Consider the following 24,040-nt stretch of genomic DNA (forward strand, 5'->3'; position numbering starts at 1 on the left):
ATCTTGTACATTTGTGGCTTTTACATTTGGCATTAGTAGTGGATAATATGTCACTGGATTTGGTTGTATTTACATGGTTATAAACCCAAATGAGAATAAGTAACATCTTATGTTTAACAAGCTCAGAATTGCCTTTTTTCCCTTTAAAAAAAAAAAAAAAAAATCAACCACCTGTAAATTTAATATTTTAACCAGTAGTAAAGGACAAAGTCTTAAAGTTAGGACATACATTTTTTATTACTCCAAACATATTAACCCAGCTTGGTAGCCAGCTCCTTGGCCTTTGCCTTCTCCAGTTTACTGATGCGAGCTGTGGATTTGGGGCCCATGATTCCACCTCCCCAGTGACGGCGAATCTGAAGAAAAGAAAAAAAATCAGAGGTGTCAACGAAGCTCAGTGTGTAGATTTGAAATTAATAAAATGAAAAATAAAAAAAACACACCTCCTCATATCTGTCATTGTAGTTGGTCTTGATAGCTTCCACAAGCTTGGCGAGTGCACCCTTATCCTCACTAGGAAGGGGTTAAAAATACAATTTAAATTCACTTTTCCTCAAATGGAACAAGAACGAATAAGTGGACTAAAATACAGATACGGTTGAAATTGCACTTACGGGTTGATCTGCGTGAAAGCAACTGACGTGCATGTTTTCCTGTGCACCAGTCGGCCTATCCTTGCCTTTCCCTTGACGATGCAGTAGGGGACGCCCATCTTACGACACAGGGCCGGCAGGAACAAGACAAGCTTTGAACAAAAAACACAAATAATGTAACATCTGAGAGGTTTAACATGATACATATATATTGAATATAGGGGTTGTGTCCTGTGGTCTCTGCTCAGGGTTAAAAAGCTCGTTGTTTGATCAACACAAATGTTTCAGGTGAAGAAATTCAGACATCACTGCTAGTGACCACTCAACTAAAAATACATTAATATAATCAGAGCCAGTAAACAGATCTCACCTCGATGGGATCCACATCGTGGGCGATGATGACCAACTGGGCCTTCTTGCTCTCAACCAGAGAGGTGACAGTGTTCACACCTGAAAGAAAAATATATATTGTTTGTTAACTGTTCTGCCAAAAAACATGAATACGTTTTAATATTTTGGCCAAAGCTCAGGGTTAAAAAGCTCAATAACCATCACAGAAGTTCAGGTGAAGAAATTCAGGTCATCACAGCATCATGGCCAAAGTATGAACATCAATACTAAATAAATTCAACATAATCATTAATGCAGTGTTTATCAACATTAGGGTCACCTGGAATATAAATGAGGGACGTCTGAAAAATACTGATTAAAATCATATAATTTTACTTTGCGACATACATACAAGACTATGACGAAGACAAAGGTCAAGATCTTTACAAATATTTATTAATTCTTCTTAGGTTGTGTGTAAAATAAAGGTTTTTTTATTTATTCAATACAATTTTATTTTGAAAGTAGTTCAATTATTTTTTAAATAAAACTACAATCTCAAAACTGTATTTTCTACGTTCATTTCCTCAAATATAAATGTAAATAAAACAATTTCTGAGGTGGTACATCTCATCGCTTTGTGCATTAACCCTGACTTCATTGAATTTGTAACAATGTAAAACAAACAAAAATTATTTTAAGAGAAAAATTGTCTGGTGTAACCAGAAATGTCCATTATAAAAATGGGATCATGACAGAAAAGGTTGGTAACCACTGCATTAACGTAATGATTGTGACCAATTAATTAATGAGCCTTAAGCTCAAAGTGTCAAACCATATTTTCAGACTATATACCAATAAAATCTAATATTCGTACCTGCACGGAGAACTGGGGGCCTCTTAGTGGGGGTGTCTCCCTTTCCAGCTGCCTTCTGTTCAGCACGGGCCAGCAGCCTCTGCTTCTTCTCCTGCTTTGTCTCTGGCCTGTATTTATGGGCTAGTTTGAACAGTTGCGTTGCTGAGGAGGAAAACAATGTTTTAAAATGGTTGGTTCCATATTTGTGAGTGCAGAGATAAATCCTTCATTTGTAATTCCAATAAAATGCATCAGTGATCTTGGTGGGAAATAGTCAGCATAACTGATCAGATTAAAAAAACATGTCACATCATTTGCAATCGATAAGGACGACAACTCAGACCAGTGATCACACCATGGTCGGGGTCAATTACAACTTTATCATAATCATGGCATATTTTACAATTACAATGGTCATTTCCCCCCTGAAAGGTAATTACATTTTGAATCACTTAAATTCAATTAAAAATAATCACAATTACTAACCCTTTAATAGACCCATGTCTTAAACCAGCTGTAAAATAGACCAACCCTTTGTTAGGCTTCCTAATGAATGGAAATATTTGTATTAATATTTTTGGTGTGGGCATCTGAACCTTTTTACTGTCAGTATACATTTTGATTTCAATTATTTAAAAAAAGTACAATTATTTCTCAAGATTCACTGACTGGTAGTGGGCAAAGTTGATTATGAAAGTTTTTTTTACGCCATAATGATTAATGATCAATTACAATTGACCCCAACGAATGGCGTTTATAAATTGATTTTTTTTTTTGCATTATTTCATACCAGTCTGGCGATCCAAGGCCTGGGTGAACTGGTTAATTGAAGGAGGAACCTTCAGACGCTTATAGAGGATTGAACGCTGCCTCTGCAGGCGGATGTAACGAGGCCACTTCACAAAGCGAGTCAAATCACGCTTGGGCTGAATGTCCTGACCTGTGTGGAGGAAATAATAAAAATTATGTCAAAGGAAAAAGGTGCAAAAAAAAAAAAGCAAAGTAATGTTCTTCCTCTCTTTGTGTGCATCAGCGATCTTGGTGGGAAATTGTCATCATCAGAAGTAAGATAGCAAATATTCGTTTACATCATTTGCACCACACTTAAAGGTTTTTTTTTTTTCAAAGTGCTTCGACTCACCGATGCCAAAGTTCTTCGGCCTCTTCTCAAACAGGGGGTTGACCACTTTCTTGGCCTCATGCTTTTTGGCCACAGAAGGGGCCGGTGCCACCTTCTTCCCCTTGGCCTTCTTTCCCTTAGGCTGTTAAAAAATAGAAAAAACACATTACATTAAACTACTGCAAAAATAAGGCCTGGAAACTACTATATTTAGAGGCACAGGTGAAAACCATGGACTTTAAATACTTAAAATTTAAATGTATTCACTATGACCAACTTAGGTTTAGTGGGATGAAAAGAAACTTAATGGACCAATAAAATCCCAGCTAAATCAAACATAGGTAAGCTCATAGTTTAATGCACCGAAAACCACGCATATAACAGAATATTAGACATTATAGAAAGATACATTAACATTTTAAACTGCTTAACAGGCTATACGTCACTAAACACATCCTAACACCAAAAAACACTTTTTAATATTACAACACAAATAAAGCAATCTTGAAAACATTAAGTCAAAATACACCATTTTCTTTAAAAAAAAAAAAAAAAAAAAAAAAAAACAGTATTCACATCATTTCAGTTGTAGTTAGTGTAAAACAATCATTGAGTTAGATTTAAGTAAAACTACCCAACATGTGTAGTGTTTTTCGCTTTGATACTTAACACCACTGCTGCTGAGCTACTGATTTTGCAGTCCGAACATACAAAAAAAAGCCACATTACAAACGATATGTGAAGCTAAGGCCGGCTAACGATCTTAAACAGCATCACCGGAGAACGAAACAAGGCCTCTTCCTTTAAACTTTGAACTCAAACTTAGCGTAACCGGGGTGCAAATGAACAAAATTGGCCTTAAAATATTTTAGCTACACAAATTACACTACACTTGACTAAAGTTTTGGTCCACGTTGCCTAAAACCCAACGTGAACATGAGTTAGCTTTAGCTACCAACAAGTTCAGCCAAGCTAGCACCAGCTATACCACAATTCATTCATTTAAAACCAACCTTAACACACAATCATCTCACAATATTAGCATTGAAATGTTTAAGAATACCAGGAGAGTCAAATGATACTACAAATAAAACGATACCACGACATGAGGCTCAGATGCAAGTAGATACAAGAAAAGGAAATTCGGCTGAGTAGAAATAGCTGCGTACCCACCATGTCTGTTCAGGCAAAAAGGAGGAGCAAAGGATTGTGGGTAGGAAAGATACCGCGAGGTTTGCGTTTTTTAAACGAAACTTTATTGACACAATACCGCTGTTACACGACGATAACACAATAGTAAGCATGTGTGTGGCTGTAAAACAAAACAAAATATATACTGTATATATATCTTGTCACTTTGTGCACTAATAATAGCTAAAAAACTACTGGAAAAGACAATACACGACAGCTCAGCCATTTTCATACCTTATTTGATTTGATTTTTTCTTCTTTTTCTTTACACTGCATTTTATTTGAACAAGATATATATTTGACAAAGGGAAAGTATAAAATAAAATAAAATAAGGTATGAAAATGGCTGAGCTGGTGTGTATTGTCTCGTCCAGTAGTTTGTTAGCTAGGATTAGTGCACAAAGTGACAAGATACGCCAGCTTTATACTGCAAATAAAATGCAGTATAAAGAAAAAATAAATAAATTAAGGTATGAAAATGGCTGAGATGGCGTATCTTGTCACTTTGTGCATTAATCCTAGCTAAAAAAAAAAAAAAAAAAAACTACTGGAAGAGACAAAACACATTTTGTTGTTCTTAAAGCGTTTTTCATATCGTGTTTCAAATCGTCAAAGTGGCGAGCTGGCTGCCAAATTGGACGTTAATCCGCCAACATGCGCAACCTGGCAACCCGTCCACACTGACATACGTACGCTGCCGTAGCTCCGTGCTATGCTGACTTCCGATCAACGGTTCACCGGTTGTTTTGGGATGTTTGGGCCGGTGATCGTGCCTCTTCCAGCCGGTCTTCGCTTCATCACTTTCCTACGCTGTAGTCTGTGTCCAGGAAAACCGTAAATTACCGCTAGCGTCGTTGTTTTTATTGTGTTTTTAGTGGTCGGCACGAGCTATCCAGATCTGCTTCTGTCATCGCTGCAGACGGAGATGACTTCGAGGTAAACACAAGGCCTCCTCACGGTGTACTGTATATTACACACATGTATTGTACAAAATAAGAATACATAATAATATTGCCTGTGCTCAAATTCGATTTTTGTTGTCAGCCCGAGACAAAGGGTGTGATTTAGACGTCTTTCTCAACACTGACTGACTGTGATCGACTATGGCTGAACTGGACACTTGTCCTCACCTGGACTCTATTGGTGAGGTGACCAAAGAAGATCTGCTCCATAAGTCCAAGGTTGGTCTCTATAGTCCCTATGCACTGCTTCTGGGCTTAGTTGGTGTGGCCACTTCTTTAAACCCAGCACAGTGATAGTGTAGGTCAGAGATGGACAACTTTTATCACAGCAGGGCCACAAAAATATGACTGTATCTGATCTGAGGGTCACATGATCAACATTCATGTCAGCATTTAGAATAATGACCAACCTGAGCATTAATACAGGAAAGAACAATGGGTTTGTGTATTTTTGTTGTTGTTTTCTTTGTTTTTCTGTCATTTTTGTATATTTGTCTCAACTGTTTGGTGAAATTTTGTGTTTTTATGAGTTATTCTGCATTATTTTTGTCGTCATTTAGTATATTTTGTTGTCATTCTGTATATTTTTGTTGTTTTGTAATTTATGAGCCAGAAAGAACAATGGGTTTGTGAAGTTTTGTTGTTGTTTTTCTATGTTTTATAGTCATTTTTGTGTATTTTTGTCATCTTTTGTATATTTTTTAGTTATTTATTTGTAGTCATCTTGTGCATTTTTGGAGTACTTTTAGTGCATTTTTGATGTGCTTTTTGTGTGTTTTTCTGTAAATGTGTATGTTTTTCATAGTCATTTTGTGTATTTTTGTCTGTCATTTTGTGCGTTTTTGGGAGCAAGACAAAATTGGTCTAATGTAATATTCTACTTTTAACTATCAGTTGCATTTGCTTTACTTGTATAATGTTAACTTCTGGAATAAAAATGTAGAAAAATGTTAGGCATCATATTAGAAATACATTTTACGGTCTTCCAATGAAGATTAAATATTAAAGAGCTTTTCACTTACGTTAATAATATATTATTTCCTAATATCACAAAATGGTGAATAAATGTATTTTTTTTTCTAACATCCATTCATGTAATGAATGTAAAATACTGTAAAACTGTCAAGCCCTTTTTTCCGTGATTGCACAATTATTTTTTTTTTTTCATCCTGTGAGTTATTTTGAAGTTCATGAATAAAAGTGAAGGTTTTATGTATAATTTAACTTTGATTATAACAACAATTTTATTTATACTTGCAGACATGTTAAAAACCAAGCATGGTTTTAATATATTAAAAAAATTAGACTAAATTTATTCCAAAATATGTAAAGCATGTCTGCTTTAAACAGTTGTTAAAAAATAAAAAAAATGTAATTTAGTTTGTAGATATCATGTTTTCCTCAGTGACCTTTATTAATGAGTTTATTTAATAAATCCTTTAACGTGTATTCATCATGTTTCTTTTGTAGGTAATAAAAACAAATAAATTCCATCTCTTTGGAATTGGATCAGGTCATAAATGCACAAGAAAAATAGAGCGATATGTGTATAATTTTATAATTTAACGGTTTAAATGAACACTTGGCCTGTCATTACATCCATAAGAGCTCAAACATCTCTTGGAAGTTTTTCCCACCATGTTTACAAGTCAGTTTTTGGATTATTTTCTTTTCTCCGCAGGGTACGTGTCAGTCATGTGGAGCTGGGGGTCCAAACCTGTGGGCTTGTTTGCAGGTAAGGCAAAGACTCGTAGAGCACGTAGTGGTGAATGCTTAATATGTGAGTGCATAAGTGTAAACACTGCAGTTCTCAGTCAGGTGGTTAAGAATGTTTGTTGAGGATTAAAGTTACAATGATTTCTAAACTTATATGATATATTTACTCTGCAGATCGACTGTTCGTATGTTGGCTGTGGAGAATCCTTCTCTGATCACAGCACTCTGCATGCACAGGTAAACCTTAATAAAGAAATCCTCCTCTGTTTTTACCAATGTGGCCTCAAACCTTTGGAATCTGTTCATTTCAATATCTATGTCTAATAAGAGGCATTTCTTTGCACGATAATTGTTTTATTAACTTTTGAAAAATGCGACTACTGTACTACAGTTTTAGAGCCTGTGTTCCTCCATCTTGAAATCACATGACTGATGATGTCACATGGCCCCACTGCCTGTAAACATCCCATTGTTTTTTATTGGAGTGAAGCATTTAGCCTGATTTTTTGATCATTTAGTGGCTTTTTAGGTCAAAATGACAACTTGTGCTGCTTTTGGTTGCTCTGAAAAAACAGGAAAAGTTAAAGATGTTGATGTAACCCTCTTGTTTACCAAAAGAGGATTTAAAAAATAGGAAAAAATCTGGTTGTAGACAATGAAAGAGAGCTCTTCTAAGGGGCCTTCACGCTCCCTTAAACAGTGTCCTGACATGCTCTGGTGGCTAAATTTAGCGAGTAATTCACAAACTGTTGAAGGACTCCCACCTAAAAGATTTTTTTATCCTCAGGGTTTGTGTATTTTCAACAGTCCACGATTACTCACAAACTGTTTAAGGGAGAGTAAAGGTCCCCGAGGAGAGCGCGTCTTCTCTGCTTCATTGTCTACTACAAAACAAAGATTGTTTTCGGTTCACAACAGAGTTTTTATCCTCTTTCGGTAACAAAAGAGGGTTACATCTTTAACTTTTCCTGGTTTTTTAGAGCAACCAAAAGCAGCACAAGTTGTAATTTTTACCAAAAAAGCTGCTAAATAATCTAAAAATCATGCCGAATGTTTCACTCCAATAAAAAACAATGGGGTGTTTACAGGCAGTGGGGCCCTGTGACATCATCAATCACGTGATTTCAAGAAGGCGGAACACAGGCTCTATAACTGAAAAGTAGTCCCATTTTTAAAAGTTAATAAAACACATATGGTGCATAATAATGTGTTTTGTTAGACATAGATCTTCTAATAAGTACATTTGAAAGGTTTTAGGCCAGATTTGTAAAAACAATGGCAGATCCGTTTAACAAAATAAATCTACAAGCCATTGGACTTTTTCCGCCTCCTTCTATTCACAGATCACTGAGTCCAATAAGTTTCTTTCTGCTTGGTTTTGCTTTAGGCCAAGAAGCACAATTTAACAGTGAACCTGACCACATTCCGGATCTGGTGCTACGTGTGTGAAAAGGAGGTTTTTCTGGATCAGCGACCAGCACTGGTTCCTGTACCTGCTGTTCCACATCACTGTAAAGCCACAGATCAGGTAGCCTATCAAAACCAGCCCAGTCGTGGATGTTATTAGCCTTCGATTGATTGTTAATGATCTTAAAATTTTATTTTGTAGGAAGCAGCGACTGAGCCAGTGGGTCACTCGTTTAAAGGCGTACCGATCGCTGTGGCAGAAGAAGACTGTTCAGAATCAGAGGAGGATGAACTAAAACCCAGAGGTATGCTGAAATGACACTCATCTAAACTTTTAATCATAATTTATACATGTATGTGTATTGTCTTCTCAACAATAGCACTGTTTTGAATCACTTTGGTTAAGAGGTGTGGTATTCGATCTTTTTTTTTTTTTGAAGGCTTGACGGGAATGAAAAACATTGGAAATTCCTGCTACATGAATGCAGCTTTACAAGCTTTGTCCAACTGGTGGGCCTCTTTTAATTTGTTTAATTCTTCCTTTGGAGCTTCAGTATTGATGTAATCTCCCCCCCTCCTCCTTTTCTCTCTTTCATGCTACCAGTCCTCCTCTGACTCAGTTCTTCCTGGACTGCAGTGGATTAGTGCGCACGGATAAGAAGCCCGCTCTGTGTAAAAGCTACCACAAGCTCATCTCAGAGCTGTGGCATAAAAAACGGTAAAAAAAAAAACACTAATTATAGTGAGTATATTGAAGCTCTGCAGGTAATAATTTAATTTTCATGGATTAAACTCCCATTTATTTACTTTCCAGGCCCAGTTATGTTGTTCCAACAAGCCTCTCTCACGGGATCAAGCTCGTGAACCCCATGTTTCGTGGATATGCTCAGCAGGTAGGGGGCGCACACACTGTTTGTTATGACAACCAGGCTGCTTCACTTTAAACACTGAGGTCCCAAATGTTTTAGGTCATTTTGTACTTTGATTGTTTTGATAATTTGGAGTTTAAACCATATCTTGCCAGGTCTATAATGCACAGTTAGTGCATGGCACTGAAAAATCTACACAGTTCCTAGTTTGGCATGAGTTGGAAAGTCAAGGCTACAGACTCATAAATAAATAGATAAATAAAAAAAAATATATCAATCTATTTTCTGACCCGCTTGTTCCTGTTAAATACAAAATAAAATAATAGATACTGTACAATTTAAAAAAAAAATATATATATATATATATATATTAAATTACATTAATCAAAAAAGTAAAAATAATTTAAGAAAAAACAGTTATGGACTCTTTTACACCAACAAACAGTTTCCTCTGAAATAATATTTGACAGTTTTACAGATATTTGTCATATCTTTAAATTAGAGGCGTCCTGATACAACATGATGGGTATTGGACGATAACGATCCGATACGATATCAGCAAGACTCAGTCATACATCATTTTATGACTTATTTTTGTAGTGTGGATTGTTAGAAAAGGCTTGATGAAGTGATATTAATCAGAAAACAATAGTTAGCCACAATAGGTATCATAAAAACAGACCCATTTATTATTAACCAATAAGTTACATTCATTTTCACATTAAACTTTAGAATATTCTACATCAGGGGTGTCAAACTCATTTTATTTCAGGGGCCAAATACAGATAAGTTTGATCTCAAGTGGGCCGCAGAGGTGGGGAATCAAACAATTTCAGCATTAGTAGTACTTGGCATTACCATGAATAAATTATATAAAGGTATGTAGTATGTAAGGTACTGACAATATCCAGCCAATTGGTGACAGGTAGTGACTAAATTTATTTAATTTGGGGAAATCTTGTCAAATAATTATTTGAGGATTGAGCAGGATTTTGGAAAATTTTGGTTTCTTTCAACAATTTGAGAGTAAAAAATTACTTTGATCGTGTTATACAAGCATGGGAAAACTGAACCCCTGCAAATATGTTAAAACTCTACCTGAATAATAAGTAATAAAGTCCTACTTCCAAATAAAAATGTTGAAATGTTATGGTTTTTCAGTGTATTATTTTGCATGGATGCCAATATTTATGTTTGGATATGATACAGTAATTTAAAATTACTATCAATTTCTGCTTAATTTTAATAAGTAAGTTCTCGTGGAAATTTGCTAGATATTTTACGCCCCGTTTGCAACCCTACTGAGATATCCACAACTAAAATTCTTTGGTAATTTGCACAGTTATCGCAGCCATTTTTACTTTCTCCTGCGGGCCAAATTTCGCCCCCGGGCCTCAAGTTTGACACGTGTGTTCTACATGAAAAATAACCTCAATAAAATCAGAAATTTTAGATTCAATCCAATGATACTTTTGATCAGGACACCTTTACTGTAAATACATTTAACTTATTTTTTCTTTATCCACTTTCTCAGGGGTTGCACAGACATTATTTTCTTGCATGTTGTCTTATTTTTCCTCTATTTAAAGTTCTTTGTGTTTTAAGGACACTCAGGAGTTCCTGCGCTGTCTGATGGACCAGTTACACGAGGAGCTGAAGGAGCCTCTGACCGAGTGCAACATGAGCTCAGAGGGCAGTGATGTGGAAGAAAGGAGAGATGGCGATCGCTCACCATCGGAGGATGACTTCCTGTCGTGTGACTCTGGATCCAGCAGCGACCGTGGCGAGGGGGGGGGGCAGTGGTGATAGCGAACAGCTGCTGCAGGACGAGTGCGACTTCGTCAGACCGCTGACGGCCACGCTGATCTCAGAGAAGGAAAGGTTAAAGGAAAGGAGGATGTCTGACTCAGCGCTTTGTGGAGGCTCACAAGAAATGGACGAGGACGCCGACGTGGACACGGCGGCAGAGGAGAGGACTCCTGAGAGCGCTGAGGAAGAAGAGGGTGGATCAAACCTGAACAGGGACGTCCAGCCTCTAGACAACAACCAATCACTGAATACAGGACAAAACTCAAACCAAAGCAACAATAGCTCAGGTGTATCAAGGACAACTGTGAAAACACTTGTGAAAAGTTACTTTTATACTTTTTCAGGCTGTTTTAACCAGTTTTTATGTGTTCCAGAGCCAGACAATGAAGCAGCGATGCCTCAACCCCAATCCACTCCCTGTAGCCCTGTGCGAACCCTCCAGGAGCTGCATCCCAAACTATCCTCTAGTCTGTCACGCTCTAGTCCTCTACGCTCAGCTGGACCTGTGTACTCATTCAAAAAAGGTACGAAAGCTTTCACCCTAATTACTCTATACTTCCATTTATTATACTTTCCTTATTGTGTCATCATGTAATTTCAACAAATGGCCCACGCAGTTCAGTCTAAAAATTCAGAAATGTTTTATTAATTGTTCCTTGATTATTCAATATTCACACTGTACATGTTTAGTTTGATTGGATGAATCCTTTTTGAGATATGTAATACAATTTAGTGGGGGGGGGGTATGTGTCAATTTTTGCTCATCCCTATTTAAACAACTTCACATCAGCTACCTGTAATTTGATCAGCTTTGAGCTTTGAACATAGACTGTTCACATCACTAATGATTAGTAACATATATGTATTGGTTCTTGGGTGACACGCTCTTAAAATCTGAAAAAAAACAAACTTAATTTACTTTACTTAATTTGCTATTTTCATTGGCCCATAACTGCATATGGGAATGTAAGAAAAAAATCTGATCTGGTTTAATTTATAGTATAAAGGTTACTCTTTCTTGGGATATAAAATCAGTATTAAAAAATTCAGAACTTTTTGAGACTGAAGTGTGTGGGCCATTTGTTCAAATGACATTGAATGACATTATTATAGTTCCTGAAATCACCTTGTTAATTGATAAGCTAATTACCAACTCAAATGAGATACATATGTGCTATTTTAGACGCTTAATGAATGTCAAGGCCATGTTTTTTTATTTTTCTGGAAGGGACTTTGGTGTAAAATAAGTCTGTTTTTCCATTTTCTTTTCTTTTTGTTTTTCTTTGCTGTCCTTTTAAAATCCTTTGTGTTGATGATGTTAGATAACTGCCATCATTTTTTGACTTACACATAAAGAAGTGAAATTTAAAAATAATTTTAAATTTGAATGACTTGCAGCTCAGCTACTTCTCAGTACCAGGAAGAAGAAACAGTATCACTATCGCAGCGTGATCTCAGACATCTTTGACGGCTCCATCCTCAGCCTGGTTCAGTGTTTGACCTGTGACAGGGTAAGTAGTAGTGTCTGCGCTGCTCAAACACTAGGGGGGGCTAATCATACAGTTAACCCAAAAATTACTATTCAGTCATTTACAAATGAATATAATAATAAACCTTATACAACACCAGACACTGGCAACTGGACCTCCGTCCCATTTTGTGCGGCCTTCAAAGCAAAAAATCGACAAAATCACAGACAAAGATTAAAAAGATGCACAAAAAACAACTACTTAAACACACAAAGACTAAAAAAAGACAAAACAATAACACATACTGTACAAAATGACTCAGAACACGTTTAAAAAGATATCACACAACAAAAATACACAAATAAACAACAAAAATAGAGAAAATTACTCCAAAAAAAATGCATAAATGGACAACAAAAATACAGAAAATGACAGAAAAATACACAAAATGACAACAACAATAACAAAAATAACATATGCTGTATGTATTGTGTGTATATACCTGTATTGTACTGAAAGTGTGTGAATTTGTCCAGGTCTCTACGACAGTGGAAACATTTCAAGATTTATCTCTTCCCATCCCTGGAAAGGAGGATTTGGCCAAGCTGCACTCTTCCATCCATCAGAACCTCCCAGTAAAGACTGGAGTGTGTCCAGATACTTACGGCTCCCAGGGCTGGATCTCCTACATCATGGACTCTCTACGCCGGTCTGTCAACCATTTATATTTTCATGAACCAATAATAATAATAATAAGGCTAAGAATAGTTAAGAGAGTTTGAATACAGAAATCAGTGGTAGTGTATTACTTTTAACTTTAATTCATATGATATAAATTATAAATTCATCTTAAAAAAGAATTATGAATGAAGACCTGTTCACAGTAAATAGTATTTTTGCACTATTATCCATGTTAATATTTATTTTTTGCACTATTATCTGTTAACATTTATGTATTTTTGCACTATTATCTATTTAAATATTTATTATTATTAGCTATGTTTTTTATTTATTTTTGCATGATTATGTCAATATTTATTGTTACTATCTATGATAATATTTTTTGCACCATTATCTATGTTCACATTTATTGTTTGCACTATTATCTATCAATATTTATTACATTTTTGCACTATTATCTGTTATTTATTTATTTTGGCACTATTGTCTATTTCAATATTTATTTATTTTGCACTATTAACTATATTGTTTTGCACTATTATCTATGTTATTTATTTATTTTTGCAATATTATCTATGTTATTTATTTATTTATTTTTGCAATATTATCTGTTATTTATTTATTTTTGCACTATTATCTATGTTATTTATTTTTGCACTATTATCTATTTCAATATTTATTATTTTGCACTATTACCTATGTTTATTTATTTTTGTATGATTATCTATGTCAAAATGTATTATTTGGCACTATTATATATGTTTTTATTTATTTTTGTTTCCCCTCATGAGATCAATAAAGGCACATTCTATTTCATTCTATATTCTATTAAAAGTATAGCAAAAGTATTAGATTTGTAGAAATATTGTTTTGATTATTAATCATTTGAAAATAAAATATGATGGGAAACGGGAATGTTAAATATTTACCAAATTGGAGCTAAAAAAAATTATTAATGAGTAATTAATGCCTGCGTGTGTGATTGGCTTTATACATTTTATTGTTTATTTTCTTTAATCTAAATAGGTTTGTAGTCTCGTGCATCCCCACCTGGTTTTGGGGTCCCATGGTTACGTTAGAGGACTGCCTCGCTGCATTTTTCGCTGCAGATGAACTCAAAGGTAAAAAATAAAGTTGCTGCTTTTTGCCATAGCGGCAGAAAAATTAACCATTTGCTTTTTCCAGGTGACAACATGTACAGCTGTGAAAGGTGTAAAAAGTAAGTCAATTTCACCTGTTTTCGAAAACCTTGCATTTCAATCAGTGACGTGCCGTGACCACTAGGGTTTGGTAGGCACGTTGCAAATCGAGACCACCAATGACAATTTCATATGTTTCTGCTGTCAAGTGTTAATTCAATTCAAATCAATTGTATTTGTATAAAGCAATTTACAACAAAGTGATCTCAATGCGCTTATCAAAATATAAAATTCATAATAAGAAAGAAAAAACCCAACAAGATCCACATGAACAAGTATTTAGCCATCTAACAAAATCAACATCATAAACACCAATAAAGAAACATAAACAATTATTTAATATAACCTCCATACTCTCCCAACAAGATATATCTCATGACACGGCAGCGCATCCGTTGTTTGTGTTGGAAACACAGAAACATGGAGAAAATGACAACAACAACTACTCAGAACAGCCTCAGTGAGGAGCATGCACAAAGTCAATCCTTCCTTTTGTTCCATTCACTGTAGAAAGTATGAAACATTTTCTGACCTTACCATTGCTGAAGCTCTGGTAGCTCAGGTGTTTGTCCCCATCTTTTAAAAGCTGTTGTTTTTCCTCAAAAAGTTTCTCTTTCATCTCTGGCGCTGTCATCCTGACTGTAGTGTCATCCCCCCACTAGCTAGAGAACGTAGCAGAAGTGGTCACATGGCATCAATTCACTAATGTACTGTGAACTTACGTCTAGCATTTAGCATAGCGCGGTTGTCTTGGGGGGAACGGAGACAGAGGAGCATCGTGAAATTGGGAGGGGGCGTGGCCTCCCTCTGCCTTACAGCGGAGTGAGACTGTGCAGCTGTTTCAGGAAATAGCGCTGTTTAGTAATTTGGGCTATGAAATGCACAAAATGCTGACACTATCAAACTTATAGGTACTGTAGAATTGGAAAAATAAATAATTTATAATTACATTTTAATTAAAACAAATAATCAAAATATCAATTCACCCTTGGGTAGGCACTGCCTACCTTGCCTACCCTGACGGCACGTCACTGGTTTCAATCCACCTGACGGAACTTTTGTGTCTCTGTGTGATTATTTAACAGATTGAGAAACGGTGTCAAATACTGCAAGGTGCTAAAACTTCCCGAGGTACTTGCTTACAGAAAAAAACAGCTGGTTTCTGGTGAGGATAAAGAGTATTTGAGTGTTTTTTTGTTGTACACGTGTTTGTCCGTCAGATCCTCTGCATTCACCTGAAACGTTTCCGGCACGAGGTCATGTACTCGTTCAAGGTCAGCAGTCACGTGTCCTTCCCGTTGGAGGGTCTGGACATGAGACCGTTCCTCGCCAAAGAGAGTCCGTCACAAGTCACCACCTACGACCTGTTGTCGGTCATTTGCCACCACGGCACTGCAGGAAGTACGAGAAACACAAATATTAGGTTTTTCTTTATTCAGACAACTTTTTTCCCAGAAAACTTACTTTTTTCGACGATCAACTGTCAGTCTTACTCAGAGGCATCTGCTGATGGCTTTGATGTGTCCTTTTTAGTTCTTTCTGGGGGACTCATAAGGATGGGAAAAGAAAAGGGACAACAGGAAAATCTGCAAAATCAAACCACTGCAGAACAGAAAATCATTAGGACAGAAGGAAACAAGATTATTTAATAAAGTATAGTAAATTAAAACACAGGATGCAGGACTAAAATATGAGAAAACAAACCAACATTCATTGAGGATGGTTGTTTTTTTTTCGGGGAGGGCAGATTAAATTACTCAAACATAAAAGCCAGAACAATTTGCAAATGTGTTTCCCAAAATAGTGACTCTTAAATCTTCAGGGGAATCTATTTAATCTTTCAAAATTTGTAGAACAACTTTGATTATTTAGAAAAATTAAAATGACTATCCAGCAAAAAAATTAAACAAAAATTACAAATACTATACAGACAATTACTAACCCTTTATTAAATATATTAAAATAATATTCTAAAACTGCAATATTTCATGTAAACGTACAAAAAAAGAAAAAAAATCGAGGAAATACGAGAAGCTTTATTTTCATTAATGTCATAAGTCGATTTTAGGTTAACTAACTAATATATATATATAGATCAGCAGACGCCTCTGAGAAAGACTGGCAGTTCACAGTCGAATCATGTCAGGAGACAAAAAAAGTAAATCTCCTGTAAAAAAGTTGTCTGAATAAATGAAAACATCATATCATATACATTTATAGTGGTCAATGCAGTTTGGTTTGATGAGCTTTGAGGCTTTAAAATAAAATAAAATGAGCTCTTGTTGTTGTTGCAGGTGGACACTACATCGCCTACTGTCAGAATGTGATCAATGGCCAGTGGTATGAGTTCGATGACCAGTACGTGACGGAGGTGCACGAGACAGTGGTGCAGAACGCAGAGGCCTACGTGTTGTTCTACAGGTGGGTTAAACATCGATCTCACACTAAGTGACATCACTGACGGCATCGTCCTGCTCTGATGCAGAAAAAGCAGCGAGGATTCAGTGAAGGAGAGACAGAAGGTGGTGGCGTTGGCCAACATGAAGGAGCCCAGTCTGCTGCAGTTCTACATCTCCAGAGAGTGGCTCAACAAGTTTAACACCTTCGCTGAACCAGGACCAATCAGCAATCACACCTTTCTATGTCAGCACGGAGGTGGGCGATAATAGTAAACAATAGAGCACAAACCTCCACCACGCACCAAATATCCTCTTAGATCATACAGTAGTACCATCATCATTTCACACATGAAACTGATCCAAAATCAATATATTAATACAGATCCTCTCTAAAATCTAATGGACTCTTACATAGCATAAGGTTTACTGTTGGTTAAAATTTTGTCATAATTAGTTTAGTACTTTAGACGTAATCCTGTTAACAGAAAAACAAATAAATAAATAAACAACTGTGAAAATAAAACCTCCTTGGGGGAAGTAATAAAGCATATTATCTAATTAAATAATGCTTATCTTTAGCCTTTTAGCAGTCAAGGTATTTTAACTAAATAAAATACATACTGTTGTACATATATATATAAAAATGTATTTATTTTAACTAACGGCTATATATATATATTTATATATGTCGTTTATATATATATTATTCTAAAATCGACTTAGACATTAATTAAAATTTAAAATGTTCTTTCATTTTTTTGAACATTTGCATTTTTAGAATATTATTTCAATATATTAAATATACATAATATAAGTGTTAGTAATTGTCTGTATAGTCTGTCTTTATTTTATTTTATTTTATTTTTGCAGGAAAGTCAATTTATTTTTTAAGTTTTTCTCCATGGTCCTTTTTTGAAAAACACATTTAGAAATTGGTCAGGGTATTTTAACTAACTAAAATATTTATATTTTATTTTGTTAAAATACAATTAATAAAACTAAAATTTTCTCTCTTTTTTTCTTCATTTACAGTAAATATTGCATTTTTTAGAATATTATTTAAATATATTTAATAATTGTCTATATAGTATTTGTCTTTTTTATTACTTTTTTTGCAGGATAGTCAATTTCATTTTTCTAAATAAAGTTTTTCTACAAATAATTTGAAAGATTTAAGACTACTTAATTTTTAAGAGTAACTATTGCTCTGGCTTTTCAGTTTGAGTAAATTATTTCCAAACCCCAAAAGAAAACTTGGTTTGTTTTCCAAAATATATTAGTCCTGCATCCTGTGTTTTCATTAATTTGATTTTATTGAATAATATAACGTGTTACAGTCATTGTTAAAGTGAAGAGTTAGAATGAGGCACTACATCTCCTCCTGTTTGTCTCCAATATTACATACTTTATTGATACTATTTTTATTACTCAGCCTAACATTTGATCCGTCTGCAGGGATTCCACCGACTAAATATCACTACATAGACAACCTGGTTGTGATTGTTCCTCAGAACGTGTGGGAGTACCTTTACAACAGGTAAATAATGCAGAATAATAACTATCCTGTGACTTCTGACAATAAAACTCTGATCTAATAAAAATTACAGGTGGGTCATTTCATCAAAAAATGGCCCACGCGCTTTGGTTTAAAAAAATTCAGAATTTTTTTTACAAATTGTTCCACAAACAGTTATATAATAGGCACAGTGTAATTTTTTTTGTTTTTGAGATATGGCCATTTTATTGAGGGGGGGTATGTGTTGATTTTCGCTCTTCCCTATTTTTCTTCCATTTTCAGCTTCCAAACTCTGAAGAACTACATCACATAGGAAACTGAAATTTTGTATATTAATACAGCTCCACCTACTCTCTCAGAATATATACAAACATCTGCTATACATCCTGTCTGGTGGACATGCTAGCCCCTCAAAATTGGAAAAAAGTTTGTCAGGGTTTGGGTCTGGAACATGTTTGGGCCTTCAGTAAATAACTTAGCATATGCTTCAGCTCCCTGTAATTTGATCAGCTTTAAGCTATGTACATAGACTGTTCACATCACTAATGATTAGTCACATATATGCATTGGTTCTGTGGTGACACGCTCTGGAAATCCTAAAAAATATCAGACGGAGACGGACTGGTACTGATCATTGTCTTTAGTTTGCTCTTTCACACTGGTTCACACACACGGCTGATGACGTCACATGTAACAACGAGGACGGCGTCTCTGAAGGTACATTTATAGAAATGTAAACAAAGGCTAAACTAAAGCTTTACCATTTAAATACATAATAAGTGCAGCTGTATTTTTGGTTAATATGTTCTTTTTTTACAAAATAATTATTTGTTTTATGTCTGAATTAGTTTTGGATCAAGTTGTTGAAATTCAAAAGGACCACTGTAAATATTCTCAAATGTTTGTAGCCAAAATGTGTCATAATAATAATAATAATAATAATAATTATTATTATTATTATTATTATTAATAATCAATTTTATATAGCACTTTTGTATATATAATTATCCAGTGAAAACAATCTCTACCTGGTGGATTAAAAGACAGTTGATATTCCTGCAGGAAATTAAAGAGACAAAGATATTATAATAAAGAGTTAAATCAAACAAATCCATTTGTATTATTTAATTCCCTCACCCAATGAGAATCGATAAGAGAATCGGTAAGGAATCGAATCGATAAGCAGTATTGATAAAGGAATCGGAATCGCTAAATTCTTATCAATTCCCATCCCTACTTATAATCATTTGTGGTTTATTAGTTTTTCACTAGCATGCCTATTGAATAATCATGGAACAATTGGTAAAAGTGCGGCGGAAGGAGTGGAATGACCCAGGTGCTTTTAGGAACCTTAACATACAGTTTGTGTTTGACTATCATTATCGTCAAGGTGGTTTGAATTCATGAGTAGTGTAACAGAACATGTTGAAGTGTTGATTATTTCTAAGAACTCGCCTGTCAAAGGGTTTTTTTTTTTTTTTTTTTCTCCTTTAGTTTTGGAGGCGGCCCCGCCGTCAACCACCTGTACATGTGCACCATCTGTCAAGTGGAGATTGAAGCTCTCGCTAAGCGCAGAAAAATGGAAATCGACACCTTTATTAAAGTAAATACTCACGTGTCTGGGTCTTAATGTGTTTTTAATCTCGTGTTGAGGTGAGGTGGTAAATTTCTCTCTCCTGTCTGAAGCTGAACAAAGAGTTCCAAGCGGAGGAGGCTCCGACGGTGATCCTGTGCATCAGCATGCACTGGTTCAGGGAGTGGGAGAGCTTTGTGAAGGGCAAAGACAATGGTGAAAGCCTGCAGTTAGATCACATAGAAGTAAAACAATGTGTTTTCACCTATTTTCCCTCTTTAAAATGAAACCTTTATCCTCACAGAGCCCCCAGGACCCATCGATAACAGCAAAATTGGAATCATGAAAGGAGGACATGTACAACTCAAACAAGGTGAACCTTTAACACTCTTTGTAAAGGAGGGAAAAAAAGTAGAAAAAGGAAATCATTTTTTGTGTTTGTGATTACAGGGGCAGACTACGGTCAGATCTCAGAGGAGACATGGCTCTACCTGTTGGGTATATATGGAGGAGGGCCTGAAATTGCAGTGAGACAAACAGTGGCCCCCGTGGACCCCGACAGTCTTCATGGAGAGAAGAAGATTGAGGCAGAGACGAGAGCACTTTGAAAAAAAACGAGAGGTTGGCAAGGGATTCTTCACTGTTTTTACAAGTTTGGCCAAAAATCTTTTCAATGTACTTATTAGAAGATCTAAGACTAATAAAATGAATTATTTTGCACCATATTTGTTTAATTTCGTTTTAAAAATGGGACTACTTTACAGTTTTAGAGCATGTGTTCCTCTATCTTGAAATCACGTGATTGATGATGTCACACAACCCCACTGCCTGTAAACATCAGATTGTTTTCCATTGGAGTGAAACATTCAGCCTGATTTCTAGATCTTTTAGCGGCTTTTTCAGTCAAAATAACAACTTGTGCTGCTTTTGGTTGATCTAAATAATCAAGTAAAGTTAAAGACGTCAATGTAAACTTATTTTGTTTACCAAAAGAGGATTTATAACAGAGTGCTAGGGGCGACAGTTCCAACTTTGCGGTTTCGTAGTAGACAATGAAGCAGAAAAGAAGAGCTCTCCTAAGAGACGTTTAGGCTGTGTTTGAAATGTCACACTCCATACTATACACTACAAACTCAATGAGTACATATTGTCTATTATATACTAGAAGTATGATTAGGATGATGAGCGTTCCCACTGAAGTATTCTCTACCTTTGAAAGTTTTGAAAGCATTTTAAGTGAGAATATCAACATGTGCTCATTTGATCCATAAAACTCACAGAAACACATTTAATTCTGACATTTCTGAGTTTTTCGGAGACCCTCCATTGTGCTACTGACAAAACGTTCGGTTAACTTCAAAATAAGAGCCCTATTTACAAAAGAGTTAAATTATTGGAAGACAAGAAGAGATGGTTTTGTTTTGAAAAGGGGATGTTTGATTTTTAGCTAGTACGTTAGTGTGACATTTACAACACAGCCAAGGGTCCTTAGGAGAGCCCTTCTTCTCTGCTTCATTGTCGACCACTAAACGGCAGAGTTGGAACTGTCGCCCCCTTTGGTCACAGATTTTTTTCGAGTCACAACAGATTTTATCCTCTCTCTGTAAACAAAATTGATTTATATTGTCATCTTTAACTTTTCCTGATTATTTAGAGCAACTGAAAGCAGCACAAGTTATCATTTTGACTGAAAAAGAGGCTAAATGATCTAAAAAGCTTTCTTTGGGGTTTTTGTTGTTGTTTTTGTGTGCTTTGGAATCTACGTGTCTTTCTGTTATGATTTTGGAGACAATTTTTGTCTGCGTTTGCAGTTGTGTATATTTGGTTCTTTTGTTGTAGTTTTGTAGTCATCTTGTATGTTTTTGGAGTAAATTTGGTGTATTTTTCAGTCGTTTTGTGCATTTACTTTAAGGGTCCGCACAAAATTTGGCCAGTTGCCCATTTATTTTTCCTTTTGTATGTTTGAATTGTTACGTGCAATAGTTTTGACATGTTTGAAACAAATTAAAATGTCTAAATGTACGTTGGTAATTTAATGGTCTGACTGAGTACAGCAATTTGAACTTGATGAAATCATAACATACTGTCGGTGAGCATTTTGTGGGCTGATAAACTGCTGTAAATATATCTCTAAGCTGTGGTTGCGGTTCCATTTCTGCTCCATTAATTCTCAAATCATTTTTCCACTTTTCACAGGTCGTCTCCGTCTCCTTTCCACTCCCGCCCTCACAGGAAGCTGAGGAATTTGCACCTTAGTGGCGAGGCCCGCTGTGTGAGCACATTTGTAAAATGTAGTAGCGTTATCTGCCAAAAAAGGACGTGCAGTGATTATTAAGAGTTTGTGTTGTTTATTTATGAAATGATTGTAATACTCATTGTTAAAAGGTGGCGTCTGAGATCCTGCTGTAGTGATTATTACGTGTCGTGCGCTACTGATGTGGGCCGTGTGTCACTGTCAGTCATACACATGTCAATAGCAATGGAGAACGGACGCTAATGAGCTTTACTGTTGTACGCCTGTTTACTGGTTTCCCTGGCAACTACTTCTCACATGAACAGAGAAACCCCTAAATCATTAAAGATCGCTGCACCAACTACCTTAAAAACCCCTTAAACTGAGCACTAAGGAATGTTTTACAAGATGCTAATAATAATAATAAATAAACATGGGGATAAATTATTTCTGACACATTTAGGTGCTGTTAGATTGTTTCAGGGTCAAAGTGCTGCAGCTTGATTCTTAATTTCTTTGTTAAAAAAACATTATTATTCCTTTTTTTTACCTACTGCTCACATTTATTCCACAAGTCTGATGAGTTTATTTAAAACTGTATATTATAAATATTTAAAATAGAGATGTTAATGATGATAAAGTGTAGGGAAAAGGTTTAATAACATGTTTACCCATAATATGGATATTATAATGCTATAAAATGTTTCTAAAACAAGTATTTACAAGATAAAGAATAAGACAACCCTAAGTTTTACGTCTATTCAGATGAAGTAGATTCAAGTTGCTTTTTGCATTGAATTTTATTTGCCAAAAAATGCATGTATCACTCAGATTCTTCTAGTTTAAGCTTCAATAGCATTAGCATTAGCTTGTGCACAAGTAACCTTTCATAAAAACTAGTTAAGACGTTCTGAATTATTCCTTATTTATGGTTAGAAAATAGGATACCTCCACACAGAGATCAAACTAATAACATCTCGATTTCAATAAACGTAATAATTTAAGATTTTTCAACTCTCAAAATCTGTCTTTTCTACTGACAGATCATTATTGTTTTTTATGACCTTCATGCCACTAATATTAACCACATTTCTCCATCAAATAATTGTTTACAGTCTTTTTTTTACTTAATCGCATATATATATATATATATATATATATATGCGTTTTCATATTTTTGAACCAGGTAAGTCCATCACAAGGATTGTGTGAGTCTTCCGACTCAAAAATATGGAGTTTATTTCAATCACTTTCCACTGATAAATTTCTATTTTTTGTTTGTTTTGTATTTTTTTAAGTGATTGCCCATTTTCCATTCTTTTAATGAAGCTATGCTTCCGAGTATCTGGTCGGCACTAAAACAACAACAATTTCAGAAAAACTGTAAAAACATTTCTGACAATCAAGTCTGTTTGTTTTGGTGTCAAAACATGTTTCATGTCGACTTTTCTTTTTTTTTCCAAACCAGAATCCATTTATTTTGTTCTTGTTTGTGTTAATGGTCACATGTACTATTTTTGTGTAACACTATGGGGGATACGTGCAATGAAGTCAAATACTTAACCTTGTGCAATTATGGCTTTTTCATCAAAGTGGAAATTGAGAGTTTGGGTTCTTAGGCTGTAGTGGATATCAAAGACTGGAGGGTGGTGCAGCTTTTCTAGTGCAGTATTAAGTGATAATTATCTCCACTGTGACTTTTGTTGGTGTTACAGCATGTCGCTATGCATGTGAGATTTCCATTTCACTCAGCAAAGCTGGACAGCTATTCAGAAACTACTCCTATTATTTTCCCCTGTATTTACAGCGTGTATGTGTGTATTTCGTGCTCATGGCAGTCTTTTGATTGTTTGATAACACGGTCGGTCGTCCTCAATTCAATGAGATGTCTTATTATGTGTTTAACCGATGTAATTACTCCTAACTGGTTTAATTATTTAAATGGTCTGCAATTTCAAGTCGTTTCCTGTTTCCTTTTGCAATGATGTGTTTAAATGCAGCAAAAATAATTAAAAAAATATCTAAAAAAGGAAAAATGTGTGTTGTTTCTTTTAAACTTTTATATTAAAGAAAATATTATGAACTCTAAGCTGTTATTGGGAAAGATGTGCCATACT

At 35.3% G+C, this 24,040-nt stretch overlaps 2 protein-coding genes and 4 non-coding genes across 6 annotated transcripts; 1 reads left to right on the top strand and 5 right to left on the bottom strand.

Moving 5' to 3' along the window:
* Positions 1-212: 212 nt before the first annotated feature.
* Positions 213-3,044, bottom strand: rpl7a (ribosomal protein L7a; the record flags this gene model as incomplete). The annotated part of the gene is made up of 7 exons (XM_028462267.1): positions 213-356; positions 444-513; positions 615-745; positions 964-1,043; positions 1,801-1,941; positions 2,570-2,719; positions 2,921-3,044. Coding segments are annotated over 7 exons (801 nt in total), but the record flags the coding sequence as incomplete, so codon positions are not given.
* Positions 833-907, bottom strand: LOC114473861 (small nucleolar RNA SNORD36). The gene has a single exon (XR_003675310.1). It is a non-coding gene; the product is annotated as a small nucleolar RNA SNORD36 (small nucleolar RNA).
* Positions 1,115-1,185, bottom strand: LOC114473862 (small nucleolar RNA SNORD36). The gene has a single exon (XR_003675311.1). It is a non-coding gene; the product is annotated as a small nucleolar RNA SNORD36 (small nucleolar RNA).
* LOC114473865 (small nucleolar RNA SNORD24) lies at positions 2,027-2,098 on the bottom strand. The gene has a single exon (XR_003675313.1). It is a non-coding gene; the product is annotated as a small nucleolar RNA SNORD24 (small nucleolar RNA).
* On the bottom strand, positions 2,805-2,877 carry LOC114473863 (small nucleolar RNA SNORD24). The gene has a single exon (XR_003675312.1). It is a non-coding gene; the product is annotated as a small nucleolar RNA SNORD24 (small nucleolar RNA).
* Positions 3,045-4,766: 1,722 nt separating the features above from the next.
* usp20 (ubiquitin specific peptidase 20) lies at positions 4,767-23,881 on the top strand. Its single transcript, XM_028462606.1, is given in 25 exon segments — positions 4,767-5,026; positions 5,135-5,271; positions 6,734-6,787; positions 6,943-7,005; positions 8,156-8,296; positions 8,378-8,480; positions 8,616-8,685; positions 8,780-8,893; positions 8,990-9,068; positions 10,650-10,844; positions 10,846-11,377; positions 12,252-12,364; positions 12,859-13,031; positions 14,030-14,124; positions 14,189-14,222; positions 15,288-15,333; positions 15,423-15,603; positions 16,497-16,623; positions 16,688-16,857; positions 18,057-18,138; positions 19,612-19,720; positions 19,804-19,906; positions 19,995-20,063; positions 20,141-20,311; positions 21,887-23,881. Coding segments are annotated over 23 exon segments (2,889 nt in total). The 5' UTR covers positions 4,767-5,026; positions 5,135-5,193; the 3' UTR covers positions 20,299-20,311; positions 21,887-23,881.
* The last annotated feature ends 159 nt before the right edge of the window (positions 23,882-24,040 follow it).

The sequence above is a fragment of the Gouania willdenowi genome, chromosome 12 (genome assembly GCF_900634775.1).
Source record: "Gouania willdenowi chromosome 12, fGouWil2.1, whole genome shotgun sequence".
Lineage (NCBI taxonomy): Eukaryota > Metazoa > Chordata > Actinopteri > Blenniiformes > Gobiesocidae > Gouania > Gouania willdenowi.